The sequence below is a fragment of the Mus caroli genome, chromosome 9, assembly GCF_900094665.2.
Source record: "Mus caroli chromosome 9, CAROLI_EIJ_v1.1, whole genome shotgun sequence".
Lineage (NCBI taxonomy): Eukaryota > Metazoa > Chordata > Mammalia > Rodentia > Muridae > Mus > Mus caroli.
In genome coordinates, this window is record NC_034578.1 from 36381612 (window position 1) to 36398409 (window position 16798).

General features: G+C 37.5%; 1 protein-coding gene across 1 annotated transcript; it reads right to left on the minus strand.

Annotated features, from left to right (window-relative positions):
• Positions 1-4002: 4002 nt before the first annotated feature.
• On the minus strand, positions 4003-4941 carry LOC110302157 (olfactory receptor 150-like). Its single transcript, XM_021172957.1, has one exon. The coding sequence runs from the start codon at positions 4936-4938 to the stop codon at positions 4003-4005; it is 936 nt and encodes a 311-aa protein (XP_021028616.1). The 5' UTR covers positions 4939-4941.
• Between the last annotated feature and the right edge of the window lie 11857 nt (positions 4942-16798).

Consider the following 16798-nt stretch of genomic DNA (forward strand, 5'->3'; position numbering starts at 1 on the left):
GTACTCCATTGTATAAATGTACTACATTTTTTGTATCCATTCCTCTGTTAAGGGACATGTGGTTTCTCTCCAGCATCTGGCTATTATAAATAAGGCTGCTATGAATATAGTGGAGCATGTGTCCTTATTACATGTTGGAGCATCTTCTGGGTGTGGTATTACCCAGGAGTGGTATTGCTGGATCTTCCGGTAACACTATGTCCAATTTTTGGAGGAACCACCAGACTGATTTCCAGAGTGGTTGTACCCGCTTGCAATCCCACCAGCAATGGAGGAGTGTTCCTCTTTCTCCACATCCTAACCAGCATCTCCTGTCAACTGAGTTTTTGATCTTAGCCATTCTAACTGGTGTGAGGTGGAATCTCGGTGTTGTTTTGATTTGCATTTCCCTGATGACTAAGAATGAACAAAACACCCATGGAAGGAGTTACAGAGACAAAGTTCATTGCAAAGACTGAAGGAATGACCATCCAGAGACTGCCCCACCTGGGGATCCATCCCATAAACAACCACCAAACCCAGACACTATTGTGGTTGACAACTAGAGCTTGCTGACAAGAGCCTGATATAGCTGTCTCCTGAGAGGCTCTGCCAGTGCTTGACAAATACAGAAGTGGATGCTCACAGTCATCCATTGGACAGAGTACAGGTTCCCCAATGAAGGAGCTAGAGAAAATACCCAAGATGCTGAAGGGGTTTGCAGCACCCAAGAAGGAACAACAATATGAAATAACCCGTAATCCCAGAGCTCCCTGGGACTAAACCACCAATCAAAGAAAACACATAGTGTGACTCATGGTTCTAGCTGCACATGTAGCAGAGGATGGCCTTGTTGGTCATCAATTAGGAGGAGAGGCCATTGGTCCTGTGAAGGCTCTATGCCCCAGTATAGGGGAATGCCAGGGCCAGGAAGTGGGAGTGAGTGGGTTGGAGAGCAACGGGAGTGGGGAGGGGATAGGGGTTGTTCAGAGGGGAAACTAGGAAAGGGGATAACATTTGAAATGTAAACAAAGAAAATATCTAATAAAAAAAAAAAGAAAGAGAGAGAGAGAGAGAAGAAAGAAACCTAACCCAAGAGTTTATTAGGGGAGCAGAGAGACCAAAAGACAATATTGAAATGGGGGAGAGTGGGAGAGACAGAGACAGAGGAAAGAGAGAGAGAGAGAGAGAGAGAGAGAGAGAGAGAGGCGGGGGGGAGGAGAGAGAGAGAGAGAGAGAGAGAGAGAGAGAGAGAGAGAGAGAGAGAGAGAGAAAGAGAGATATTGAAAACAAACAAGACAGAAACAGCAATCTGGGATGGCCAAGGCCTTTTAGAAGAGCTGCCTGTCCCTGGTAGAAATGCACTGTCCCTGGCAGGGATGGGAGTGACATGGGCTGAATCACTGACAGGCAGGCCTGCAGTACATGCCTGATTTACAACAAGAATAGTATAAAAGAAATACATTAATTTCAAAGTCATGATGCAAGGTGGCTGGTAAAAGTACCACATTAACATTATACAGAAACGAGAAAAGTATGTGCTAGTGAAGAATAATTGAAACCATAATTATATGCTTTGAAGAGAGGAAAGGAATGTATAAGACTTTAATATCACCTGCTAGAAAAAAATGATTCTTCTAAATAAGTGAAATTAGATTATTGTGAACAGCACATGGCACGGAGCAGTGTGGGTTAGGATAAGGGAGAAAATAAAAAAAATGAGATTTTAATCCATGGGTAAAGATATGGGAGACTTTGATATGGAACAAATCACTTTGTAGTTTGAAAATCCAGTAAAGCCTTTCAAACACGAAACTATTACCTCTGTGTTTTAATTTTCAAATTGGGAAAAAAAATGCATTTAAATGTTCTTCATAAGTATTTACAAAGGAATATCCATACTTTTAAATTTTCTAACAAATCTGCATATAAACTTCTTTCCTTATTCATTCTTGTCAAATTATTAAAACCATAGTGACCCTTGGCCAAGAGATGGATTGTTGTTGATGTTTTTGTTTTGTTCTCATTTGTTTTGTTTCCCTAGTGTGCAGATGGAAATTTTCACAAACCACCAGAGGGCGATATAGCACAGTAAGTAGAAGACAGATGCCTGAGCAGCCCCTGTGCTGCAGGGATTTGTTCAGGGATCCACATCACAGATCCAAGATACTAACTAAATATTTACCATCTGTACATATAAGGACCAGAAAGCCACAGCTGACATCGTAGTGCAGGGACAGACAACAACGAAGCAGAAAATCCAAAGATGATTTGGACAGGCAGAAAATCCTCCACCCTGTGTATTCCATTCTTTGGGCACAAATACCAAAGGGTATGTAGAATGCCCCAGAAACAAAACAGAAATGTATTGTCTGCTAGACTCCGAGAAGCATTTCTAGGAGAGACGAAAGAATTCACCTTGTATTTACTATGCCAGAGGAGTTCAAGCAATTGAGCCTCCTGTGGATGATATCACAGCTAGCGGGTTGGGGTAATAGGGTTGGTTTCTTCCAGACACATTACTTCGAGGGGCCTCTTTAGTGTAACCGGCACCACCTAAGTATTATACAGTCTTGGTGACACCGAACAGACTGCTTCATTGAGAGAGAGGAGGGATTTCATGAATGGAAGCCTGTTTCCAGTTTCCTCAAAATATCAATGCATTTTTCATTTCAGAATGGCAGTAAGTTCAGGAGTCAGAAAAACGATGTTCCCACTTTACCGTTTTTATGTGAATAAGTGGCTGAGCTGAATGTAACTGTAAAAGAATGTCATTTTAAAACTATGTTGGGCCGGGCGTGGTGGCGCACGCCTTTAATCCCAGCACTCGGGAGGCAGAGGCAGGCGGATTTCTGAGTTCGAGGCCAGCCTGGTCTACAAAGTGAGTTCCAGGACAGCCAGGGCTACACAGAGAAACCCTGTCTCAAAAAAAAAAAAAAAAAAAAAAACTATGTTGGTTTATTTTTAATAACACGTACATGTGTGAGTGAGTATGGCTTTGTGCACTTGAGGGCAGCACTAGAGAATCCGATGCCACTAGAATTAAAGGAGGTTGTGAGCTGCTCACCATGACTAGGAATCAGCATTGAGGTCTCACTAAAAACAGTTTGCACTCAGTCTCTGAGCTGTGTCTCCAGCACAAGAGTGTCATGAGGGAAAAAAACTAAATGGATGAACTTTCCTTGAAGCTTGGGAAAGATGCAAAATGGCTTAGGAAGCAAAGGTGGTGATGTAATCCTGAAACTGTGTCAGAAGGAATGCCACAGCCGTGCCTGCCATCATGTGCATAAAGAACTCAGTCTCTTTCAGTACAGTCTATCATTGCGAGTAGAAAATCTCATGTTAGTTATTCATATTAGTCAATCATATTTCTATGAGTATAGTAAAAAGTAAAATTGTGTATTTATATTTCAAATGGTTACAATTGTTCACTTAAAAGTCATAGTTCCGGGCTGGTGAGATGGCTCAGTGGGTAAGAGCACCCGACTGCTCTTCCGAAGGTCAGAAGTTCAAATCCCAGCAACCACATGGTGGCTCACAACCACCCATAATGAGATCTGATGCCCTCTTCTGGTGTGTCTGAAGACAGCTATAGTGTACTTACATATAATAAATAAATAAATCTTAAAAAAAAAAAAGTCATAGTTCCAAAACTGTGACTACCAGTACACTTAATTTAAAAGTTCAAGAAGCCCAAATATTAAGCAATTCAAATGTTACTGAAAATGTATTACTGTCTGATTTAACAAAACTAAATTTTACCTAAAAAGAACAGTGTTCCAGACTTGCAAAGCAAAATAACTGTATGAATGTGTTTGCTATTCGAAAACCTATTTAAATGTAATATACATACTTCTGGACAGTTAGATTGCGGGTCACCCAGAGCGGCAGTGGACTTCATTTTATTCAAAATAACCAAGCACTCATAAAACCTCATGACTCATGAGGGTATGCTGTATGTCTTCACTGTACACTTCAAAGGCCTCTTCAGTTGTACAGTTTTGCTTAAGCGTGTCCTTCATTTCACATGAATTGTCTTCTTCCTACAACCTTATAGAAGGCAACTTTGACATCCTTATTCCTCAGACTATAGATCAAGGGGTTCAGCATGGGCACAACAATGGTATAAAACACAGAGGACACTTTCCCTTGGTCCATGGAGCTGACTGATGATGGTTGAAGGTACATGAATGCTAAAGACCCAAAGAAGACAGCAACAGCCAAGATGTGGGAGCTGCAAGTACTGAAGGCTTTGGACCTGCCTTCAGTGGAAGGAATGTGGAGGATGCTGGCTATGATGAAGATGTAGGAACTGAGGATGGTCAGAGCTGGGACAGTAATATTAAATGAACTGAAGGACAGTCCTAGTATTTCATTGATAAATGTACTGGAACAGGATTGTTCCAGTAGTGGTAGAAGATCACAGAAGTAGTGGTTTATGTCATCAGCTTTGCAGAAAAGCAGTCTAAGCAGGCAGACTGTTTCACCTGTGGCACAAATCAAGCCTACACTATACACCCCCACTACCATCCAGGAACACACTTTGTAAGACATGGTAACATTATATAGCAAGGGGTTACAGATGGCAACATAGCGATCATAGGCCATGACAGCCAGCATGTGACACTCTGAAACAGCAAAAACATCAAATAAGTAAAACTGAGCCATGCATTCTGCATAAGAAATGACACTCTTCATCATGACAAATTTCTCCAGCATTTTGGGCATGATGACACTGGATTGGCAGAGGTCAACGAAAGACAGATTACTGAGGAAGAAGTACATGGGGGTGTGCAGGTGAGGGCTGAACAGGATGAGCATGACCATGCCCAGGTTTCCTAGCACTGTGACCGCATAGATTCCTAGGAAGAGGAAGAACAGGGGCAGCTGTAGCGCTGGCTTCTCTGTTAATCCAGTGAGGATAAATCCAGTCACAATGGAGAAATTTCCTTCTGCCATTTTCTGCTGAGCTCCTATACTGAAAGAGATTAAGTTTTTAAGACAGGTGCTTAATGTGCTTTTACATTATAAAATTTCAAACAGAACTCAAGTTTTTTTCTGCCTGATATCTCTACTTCCTTATCAATAGTCATAGCCCTGGGACCCAAACATATTAGGCATGAAATCAAATATCATACAGGACAGTCTTCATTTATACTCTAGGCTCTAAGAGTGCTAACATGTACTTTCTAAGTGATAATGACTCAGTAATTACTCTGAAAGCTTGACTTGCTTGTTTCAGTGGGTTTTCATGAACATTTTGTTTATATGCACAATGTGACTATATTAGGACCCCAAAAGCAAAATAATTTTCCATATGTTGAGATGATGACAACATCAATAAAGGGATAACACTTGAAATGTAAATAAAGAAAATATCCAATAAAAAATCAGTGACTAATATCATACTTCCTTAGGGGGGTGAAAAAACAACAGCAAAACAACAACTTTCCAACCTATTCATGTGTACTCAGTGCCATGCTTCAGGTGCTAGTTTCAGCAATAAAGAAACAAGATGTAGTGATAAGCCACCTGATAGGGCTAAAAACAAAAGAAAAAAAAGAAAAATTTCTCTTTTTAAGTTATGTAATCTTGTATATATTAAATTCCAACAAATCTACAAACAAAAACTACTACTAGAATTAGAGTTATCTAAAGTCATGAAACACAATACCATCTAAAAGTAAGTTATAGTTCTACAAACTTGCAACAAAGAACAAAACAACCCAATTAAAATAACTAATAACCTACATAGGAAAAATAAAGAAAATAATTAAAGGCTATGCACTTAACAATTGTAAGACATTTTAACTGTTCCTTACCCACTCTACTTGCCTTCCCTGTTTGATCTTCATGTGAGGTATTATGGAAATCCAATACAGTAGAAAGTTTTTAAAATATATGCATTTATAAAAGAAATCTAAATTAGAATAACAAAATAAAAGAGAAGACAAAGTCCCAAATAGATATCTCTTGCCACCAAATGAAACCTCCAGTGTTAAGGATGGGTTATAGCTAATCAAGTGGTTAAACAAAAGCATCCCATGTAAATACTCAATAAACCCAGACTATTACCAACACTGTTGAATACTCTCCACAAACTAATGTCTTGGCTTTATAGCTGAAGACAAAAACCTATATAACTCATTGGACATAAAGAACTCAAGCTGATGTTGAACTAGAACCATCACCCCTACTAACTAATGTAAATGATACAGGAAGGCAAACTACCAAATGAGCAGTGTAAACACCCACCCAGCTGCAAAGCCTCTGAACTACAGTGGTGATCTGCCTGCAAGATCCAGGTACAATAGTGGCACAAAAGTTGTGAGAGTAACTAACTACTATCTTCTTACCCCGCTCCGTGAAATGAAATCCATATCTAACACTGCTTGGATGGATAAAACCCAAGAGCACCTAGGCCAGGGTCTTAGGGGAAACTACATACAATTCCTAATGAAATTCTACTATACTCATAGGTCAGGTTCTTGCTCAACCAACATAACAGAAGCTTCCTCCCACAGTAGATGAAGACACAAACAGAAACCCATAGCTGGACAACAGGCAAAGATGGGAGACCTTGGAACCCTCAACCCTTAATGGGATATCTCCATAAAATCCCCCTTCTCCTCAGTGCTCAGAAAACTCTGCAGAAGAAGAGTCAGGAAAAACTTGAGAACTAGTGGGAATGGAGAACACCAAGGAAACGTGACATTTTATACACATTAGGACTGAGAACATAGGAGTTCCTAGATCCTGTGTCATCATTCACAGGGATTGCACAGGTCTAAGCCATAAGAGGTCTCAGACTTATGTGGGAATGTGGACACAATCCCCATCCCTAACTACTTCTCACTGATAAACACTTGCAGAGGAAATATTGTTTTCCCCATATGAAATTCAACAGAGTATATAAACTACACTTAAGGGCAGGCCAGATGCTAGCAGTAGAAGGCCAACACAAAATCAACTCCATGATACTTTCTGAGGTTATGTTTTGTTTTGTTTTGTTTTGTTTTGTTTTGTTTTGTTTTTTGTTTCACAATGCTTTGTATGAACTTTTTTCTCCCCAGTATACATCTTTTACTTGTAGATTATTATTTCCTATTTTCTTTTTACAGATTTTCTGTATATGTGTGAATGTGTATGTCTCTCTGTTTATGTTTTCTTTGCACTTTTTTCTGTTTGTTTATTAGGCTCTAATCTGATTTGTTTTATTTTATCTTATTGTTTTTTGATGTGTTTCTGTGTTCTAATGACGAGAGAAAGAGTATAGATTTGGGAGGATGGGGGGGATCTGAGAGGAATAGGTAGAGGAATGACTCTAATCAGAATGTAGTGTATGAAATAAATCTACTTTCAATAAAAATGTGTAAGATGTTGCTGACAGGAGTAAAGGCTTTTTAACATAAATAGGAAGGAATTCTGTGTTGAGGAATCAAATGCATTCACTTCATGTGTATGGCTGTCCTTCTTAACTTCTCCAGTCCAAAGGGTTGCCTACACAAATATTGCTCTTATAATTGCATACATTGACAAGATGATCCTAAAATATTCATAAGAATATACTAAACCTAGAGTCATCAGCAGAAGGTTAAAAGAGTTAGAGATCTTACTCTTCCCCATCAGAAAAGTTACACAGAGTTATAAATATCAGGATTATAAGCCATTTTCATAATTATGGCAACATAGAACTGACAATAATCCCCCGTGTTATCTCAATGATTGTCCTTCAAAGGTGAATAATAAGATTTAATGAAAAACTGATTTTTAAACAAAAAGTACTAAAATAATTAAAATAGCTACAAGGGAAATAATTTCTTAGATCACTTTCTTAAACCAACCACAAATCTTCATTCAAACATATAACAGACCTCCATGAAAATGCTAACATAATGTAGTATTATTAAAACCTGTATCTTTTTGATCTTTCATAATGGTATCTTAGACAAGATGTCAAAACTATCAACAAATAGACTATGGAACAAATTAATGAATTATGAATTAATGAAAATATTACAAATACAGTGTACATCTAGGTCTTGAAATTTAGCAACATTATCCAGAAAGTGAAACATACTGTACACAAAATAGAATAAAATGTTTTTGTGCACTATTCTTGATTAAGGATTCATAATCACATTACAAAGCACTCTTGAGTATTAAAACCTAAAAGAACGGGTGTTCCAAATAAAAGCACTCAGATAATTGGAGAACATAGCATGATATATTGTGGCAGAATGTAAGTGAAGATTTTCAGGTAACGTCAGGAACTTTCCATGGTTCTGGGGCCCTAATTTGTATGAGGGTCTTACAATATGTGGAGGTTAAAAGGCACTGGGACAGCTGGTGTGATCTGATAGTGCCTGGCAAATACAGAAGTGGATGCTCACAGTCATCTATAGGCTGGAACACAGGGCCCCCAATGGAGGAGCTAGAGAAAGTACACAAGGAGCTGAAGGGGTCTGCAACCTTATAGGTGGAACAACATTATGAACTAATCAGTACCTCCAGAGCTCGTGTCTCTAGCTGCATATGTATCAGAAGATGGCCTAGTCTGCCATCATTGGGAACAGAGGCCTCTAGATCTTGCAAACGTTATATGCCCCAGTACAGGAAAACGCCAGGGCCAAGAAGAGGGAGTGGGTGGGTAGGGGAGCAGGGTGGAGGGAGGGTATAGGGAACTGTAGTGATACCATTTGAAATCTAAATAGAGAAAATATAATAATAATAATAATAATAATAACAATAATAATAATAATAATAATGGCACTGGGACAAAAGGTATTCCAGTACTCACTCTTTCTCTGCTTGGAATATGCTGTCCAGATCAGATGTAAGCTAAACTAAGTGCTTTCTAAAGCCCAGAGCTCAGATGAAGCTGATACTGGTGATTCAAAGCAGACTTCTGGCTGCCTTTGTTTTCAGCATCGGATTCAAGATCTTAGTTTCTACGTGGCTCACATATACATTATGAGCCAAATGTTGTGATTCATCTAATAGCTTCCTCATGCTTCGACCCGAAGAACCCACCAAAATGGCATTATGTACACAGAATTGTTGATATACAAGCAATGTCATAACTATTTATAGAAGGTGCCTCCCTGAAGAAATATTTTCATCAGGGACAAGCTGATGGAAAGTAGAAGCAATTAAAAGTTGTGTTTTATACTTTGTGTGACACTCATTAGCTCCCTTGTGTATAATATTCTCTGTGTTGTAAACTGTAGCAATCCTTATGTTAAAGACTAACAATTAAGGCTATCACATATGGTTCTTAAATATTTTTCTGATGACAACTTTCCATCTACAACCAATGTGGACAATGTGGTCAGTGTGGACATTGTAATCTAGTTGTTGATGTTATTGGTGCTCAGATTTTTCCCTAAATTGTGGCAGTTAGATCCAGGTTCCTTTTCTTTCTTTCTTTCTTTCTTTCTTTCTTTCTTTCTTTCTTTCTTTCTTTCTTTCTTTCTTTCTTTCTTTCTTTCGAGACAGGGTTTCTCTGTGTAGCCTTGGCTATCCTGGAGCTCACTCTGTAGACCAGGCTGGCCTCAAACTCAGAAATCTGCCTCCCTCTGCCTCTCAGTGCTGGGATTAAAGGTGTGCACCACCATTGCCCAGTTTAGATCCAGGTTCTTGAAATTAAAAATTACATATAAACAATGAGAGGTATCAAATTTGAATTTTATATCACTAAATGAAAATAGAAAGCTCCATGTAAACTGATGTCCCTCCATCTGTACATACATTTTAAGTTATACACATATTAATGTTTAAGAGGTAGTATATGCCTATATATCATAGACAAGTAGTTGAAAATATATTGATTAATATATACTCACAATCCTACACTGCAGAACAAATGAATAAGAAACAACATTTAAGTGGCAGCATGCACACCCAGCTTCCACAGGGGTTGTTGCTTTATATTGTTATTGGTAAACATAAATAAAGGTTCTTTGAGAAGGGAATAATAGTGTTTGGTTTTCATTTTCACTGCTTGGTTGTTAAAATGTTTATTGTTTTATATTTTCATATACTGGAAAATGAATTTGGTGCCTTCCAAATCCTTAGTAGATAATGAGTTTGGGGTTAAAAGAAAACAATTTGAATCATTTTTAATAATAAATACTTTAGATTTCATTTATCTCAAAATATAAACATACTAAAATCAGGAAAATATTAATTATAGACTCTAAATCATCCAGAGTGTATGATCGAATTTGGGGAGTCTATTTATACTGAGCCTAATTTACTTTAGTATTTATTACAGAGCAATGTTGTTTTAATTTTTATTCCTTTACAGTTCTTGAATCTGTTTCATTTTTAGGCAGTTTGAGCAAATGCTGCCATATCAATCTATAAAAACGTTCCACTCATCAGAATCTGTTCAATATACTGTTTATCTTCCGGTTATTAATAGAAAGGTGGACTCTTTACTTCTCTTAGTCAGATGGTCATCCTGGTTGTAAAGCTGACCTTTCTCATGACATGGGATACAGGCCAACCTCTTAGCACACATTCACACTAAAACACTATGCTTAGAAATAGGCCCTGCTGGGAAAATGAGAATCCTATAATCACATAAACAGTGCATATACTCATGAGGCCTACAAGCATGCTCCATTGTGGTCTCATAACATTATATGGACTAATGATTTGGAAGGCATCTTAGCTTGTAAAATTACATTTCATGATCATCACAATATGACAGAATCAAACATTCTCAGAAAGTAATTTCCTGTCATTAGGCTTTCTTATCCTCTTTCTTTCACTGTCTTTCATGTGTGTGCTGTTAGATTACTTACTTCTTCCAATTATTTAGGGATTTTGTGCTGTGCAAACAATTTCCCTACAATAACTAATTTCTATTACTATGTAGAAATAGAAATGCCTATGACTATATAGATCTGTGGGTGGTGATATTATCATATTTACCATCTGCATCCGTTGTTTTTCTAGTTGTTTTTACAAAACAATTAACAAGAAAGAACTTTAGGAGGAAGGGTTAACTTGTCTCATTGTTTGAGAGTATATAACTCACTTTGACAAGTAAAAGCAATGCAGCAGAAGTTAGAGGTAGCTGATCACATCTGTCTGCATTCAGAATGCAGAGAAAGATGAATGCTATGTTCAAACTGGCTTCCTCAATCCCACTGTTTAGTCAGTCTGAGACTCTGGTCTGTTCATGAAGTAGGTCTGACCATTCAAGGTAGTCTTTACCTTCAGTTAAAGCTTTCTGAATCACCTTCAGACACACCTAGGGACACATCTTTTGACTGTTTCCTACCTATATAAGTTGACATCAAAGATTAACCATCATTCCATCTGAAATTTGAACAGCCATGCAACTAGGCATAAGATTTGTCCAAATCATTGTCTACTGCACGTAAATTTTGATTTTTTTCTACAGTTAATTGGTAGACACAAATTTTAAAGCATGGAAGAAATGTGAGCAGATATTTTCAAATAATTAAAATTTACTTTTTAAATATATTTAATTTTGTTCAGTCACTTCATCATCTAATTTCCACATATTTCCTCTGATTAATTTTATATGACTCACTCATTTAATATTTTTTAAAAATTTGTGAGAAAGTGGTCATCCACTAACTAAATAAATACAATTATTTTCAATCATTCAACTTTTATTAAATCCAAATATTATTAACAATATAGTTCAGAACAACATTTGTGAATCCATATGTAAATTATTCTTTTGACATTTTAAGACGGGAGCTGTGTCTATATCCAGAAGGATAGGATAAAGCAGGATTTACAGAATACATATCCTAGAGTAGAATCTAGGGAAAAGCTTAGATTTTTGTGGGTTATTGATATAATAGACCACATCATAATTTACATACACAGGGGAAATTTGTTAAGCTAAGCCACAGGAAGGAGGACCACCATATTTATCTCTTATTGCAAAGAAAGATAGCAGGCAACAAGTCAGAGGACCTAGGAGTGATTTGAAGAGGCAGGAAGCCTATTGGTACTAATTTTTTTTTTTAACACAAGACAAGAAAAGTAAAGGGGAAACCAAGATGTCTGTTCTTCCTCAGATCTCTTCCCTAACCCTGGAAAGTGTCACTGAAGCATGTGAATGGTGAATGCGCTGACTTGGTTTGGTTTATATGGGAAGGTCACATGTGGAAGTTACTGTAGCCACTGGAGACATGTCCTTTTGCTTTTTGCATTCCTTTATCATGATAAAATGGGTTATGGAAAACCTTGCAGGAGACAGAGCCCAGTGCAAGCATGCCTCTTCTCATGTTACAGGAACAGAACTCCACTGTAGAAAGGATTAAATGCTGTCATGCCTGTCAAAGAGAAATTCCAAGCTCCTCTGCTCTCCTTGTTGCTAAGAAACAAAGCATTTAAAAAAAAATCTTATGACAAAGAATTGGAACCATGAATGAATTTTTGTTTTATTACAAGCTTAAAATGCACTGTGTACATTCTGCAGTCTATAATATATATGTGAGTTTTTTAAAATCCTAAGCAGAAATATAAGTAGAACTTAATATAAAGGATTATTGTTTTCTAAAGTAAAGTACTCATTTAGACCATAATGAACACAAGTACATTCTGGTGCAGACTGTTGGTTTCATAGTTATCACAGCTACTTTGATTCATTAACCAACAGAGTGTTTAATTTCTGTTGCATTGCAAATATAGTTCGCTATGAGAGTTTTTGAGCAGACATCAAACACTTCGTGAGTTTTGTTGAAACTGAACAGTAGCTATTTTACTATATCTTTTCTGGTTTTCTTATTTCATATCAATTTCCATAATATTCAGTGCTCTCTTCTGACCTCTATAGGCAACTGCTCACATGTCTCTCATTCACGCAAGCACTTACACATAAAATATAAATAAATACACAAATAAATAATACCCTTTGCTGTTCTATTTTTATAAACTCATACTTTTTTTCTTCTTCTAAGTTGTAGTTGCTAGGAGCAATCTACTCTTCCAAAAAAAAAAGGATATCCCAGGGTAGGTGCCTGTGTACACCTCACTCTGATCACTTGAGTGGCTAGCATAGGAGGTTAGGAAGACCATGAGTGTGAGACAAGTCTAGGCTGGTTTGGTAGGAAACACTGACAATGTAATGAACACTCATATACACACACAAACAGAAAGGATGGGAGATTGAGAGAGAAAAACAGAGACAGAATGATATAGGCAGAAAGAGGAAGAAAGGAAAGGAAGGATAGAGGGAAGAGGGAAAGAGGGAGGGAGGAAGTATAGAAGGTATTCTTATTTTATCTGCTTGTGGACGTTGTACATCGTGGTGCGGAGCCTAGTGCGCACCACGATGTACAACGTCCACAAGCAGAAAGAGGAAGAAAGGAAAGGAAGGATAGAGGGAAGAGGGAAAGAGGGAGGGAGGAAGTATAGAAGGTATTCTTATTTTATAAATATGACTTGGACCCACAGAAATTAATGACACCAATTTCCAGAGCAGAAACGACAAAACCAAGACAGGATATATGTGAGATATGCCCCAGAATTCAGGTTCTATTTATCAGGTTCATGTGTAAAATACGAGTCAACAGGGATGTATAATAATCGTATTAGAATTGAACCAGAAGATCCAGACTATAAGTCAGCAATGAACTGTTGGACAATGTAGATGTTTTGACCTGGGTGGGGGTGGGGTGGGGAATCAAGTATAAGATGGAATCAGAGCAAAATAAAGGCAGCTTGAGATCAATATGTGAGTTAAAGAATGGGTCTATCACCAGCTGGTACAGCTTGTTAAAAATAGTGTCTCTGAATCTCCATTTCTTTTCCTTATTTTTCATACTGCATCAAAGTTCCTTTCTGCTACTGTAAACATTGATCTTCTTAAGTAAAGCAAAATGGCAGTTGAATTGTATATTCTCTGGGAGACATTTTTTACCAACCCAAAATTTGAGAATGAAGAGTATCAGGTCACAGAAGCATTCTAAGATTTCCATAGGCTTCAGCTTTAATTGTGTTTCTCGGGACAGAAATAGAGCAAATACAACTTTATAATGTTTATAAAGTTACAACTGGATGCATTCTAGATATGGCATCAAGTTCTCTGTTGGGAAAGTGCTCCAGATTAGATTAGAGAGCTGCACAGCTGCTCTGGGCTATAGTTGTCCATGGGTTTAAGACAGAGCTGAAATCAAAAGGAACCATTATAACATCATCCCTGGATCTCACTGTGAATATCTTTATGAAAGGAAATACCTAAACTATGTAAAGATACAACGATGCTTCTAGTTTCTAAAGCAAAGTGGAAAAGAATGTTGTTTTGTGTTATGTGTTAAGATTTGTTAAGATTTGTCAGTTACATAGATGAGCCTATCACCCTATCAGAGATGCTCACATGACAAAATTTAGAATTTTTGTATGATGAAACTTGGGATAATTTGAATGAATTTCTACATCATCAGCTCATTCTTTTCTTGTAAAATTAATTAGTAAATGCATACAAGTGAATTTATTCAGCCGCGTTAGTGATATTTTTGTTTGTGTTATCCTTTATTTATGATAATTGAACTCTATCAAACATTTACTTTGATATATACTTTTAATTTTTAAAATTCCCAGCAAGGGCCTTTTTCAGTATTTGTTTGTCTTGAATTTACAGGATAGATTATGTCAGGTGTTAAAGGTTTCCAATCTCTCCACAGCCTTTAGTTTTATTTGTATTTCTCTAAAATAAAAAAGGTACATGTGTAGTTTTATAACTGTTTATACAATAGCAAACTAGACCCATTCTAGACATGTTGCATAACTACTGTACTGTAGTTATTCTCAACCTTCTTAATGCTGCCACCCTTTAACAGAATTTGTCATGTGCTAATGATCCCCAACCATAAAATTATCTCATTGCTACTTCATAAGTGCACTTTTGCTACTGTAATGAATCATAATGTAACTTTCTGATATGCCACCACTGTGAAAGGGTCATTTGACCCCTACAACTTTCACAACTTACAGGTTGAGAACTATTGGGAAAGCACTGTGAATACTAATTGTAGTGTGTGTGTGTGTGTGTGTGTGTGTGTGTGTGTATACTGAGTGCACATATGTGCTATTACTGTGGCTCTTTGTTTAAGTTATTTATCATTCTAATTTTCATTAAGCAACTCATTTGTTATCTCTGTTTTTGATGAATAATATTGTGATCTTCTGAACATGTTAAACGTATGAAATTCTTGATTAAAATATGATATCTTAGTTTCAAAGAGCCATGAGCACTAGCTTTGGTTATTCATTGCTTCGTGAGAGGAAGGTACACCTGCCTGAGACCCACATACAGCAGATGAGTACAGCGCAGTAATCCTGATGTCTTTACAGGACATGCCATGTCCCTGTGAGCACCTGCTGCCCTCTTGAAATCTCTAGTGATAGATGTCAATCTGTCTCCTAAGGCTTAGAAACACGGGCCCTGAGCTGTCATTCATAAAGCAATACCTCTGCTGAGGAAGGGAGAGCCCCAGGAGAGTTTCAGACCACCAGGGTAACTTTGCTAGTTTATTTTTATTGCTGTGACAAATTACCATAAATGTAAAGGCTTTCAGACTTACAACTTATTAGCTTAGCATGCTGGAGATGAAAAGTCTAGTGAGTCTAATTATACTAAATATTAATGTTGACAGTGTTGTAATCTCAGTTCATTTCTTGATAACCTCTGTATTCCTACTATGTTTAAAAGAATATTTGTGGAAAACGTGAGCTCCTAACATAACCTGGTATAACCTCATTAGTTAAACTGGTTAGCAATTTCAACTCCATATTCATCAGTAATTCTCCCTTGTCAGGTAGCCTAATATGGTCACTGGTTCCAGGATTAGAACATTGCATCTTTGAAAAGAATCTACCCTGCCTAGCATACCAGCTGATGGGCTTCTTGCCTGGTGTGCTATCTAATTCCAACATTACTAGAGTTCTCCAGGGCAAAAATGTTGAACATTCCCATAGAGATCATCTGCAGGCTCTCAGTCAATCTACCCAAGCAGTTTCTTTTAGTAACTGACACTTCAGTTGTTGCCTGCCATGAAGTAGTGACTTGGCACTGTTAGCCCTGGGCATACCAGCTTCCCTTTTAACTTAATTTCAAACCAATGATTCTGCTTTATATCTACAGGAAATTGAGATGGAGATTTAGCTCAGCCCACAGAGTACCTGCCTAGCATGCACATAGCCCTGGATTCAAGACTTTGTACAGTATAAACTGAGCATGGTGGAATTTAGCACTGGGGATGTCATCTAAGATTATACAGTGATTGAGTTTGAGACAGGTTGAAATACATAAGACCCTTCCTACATAAGATATTGTGGGAAATCTATGTCTGAAAGTGTTGTCCTGTTGGACTGTTTATTTTGCAAAACATATCTTTCCAGAAAAGGGATTTTGTGAAACAAAATTAAACAAAACTGCATTTAATTAGCAAAAGTCAAATTAATTTTATTACTTAATCCATGAGTCATCCTATCCCAAGCACTGGAAATAATGGCTTTTAAAAAACTATCAGTTTCTCCTCTTCTATATGGTTCTGAAACTAGCCAAGGGATCGGTATATTTCAAATTGGCATTTGTTGTCTAAGACCTAATGAGAGTTTAAAGCAACAACCAATGAGGATGGTATAAATCACAGTCACCAAGCTGGGAGATTAGCAAAGGATCAAGCAACCCAAGTCAGTTATTAATAGATGGTAAAAGTTAAAAGTCTCAAGCAAGGCAGTCAGAATGGAAAAAGTTATGCTGCAGCAAGAAGAAATGGAGCCAGGACAAGTGCCAACAGCACACAGCTGCTTGGTTGTTGAG

Excerpts from the sequence above, each read along its gene's own strand:
- LOC110302157 (XM_021172957.1), bottom strand. The coding sequence starts at position 4,938 with ATGGCAGAAGGAAATTTCTCCATTGTGACTGGATTTATCCTCACTGGA.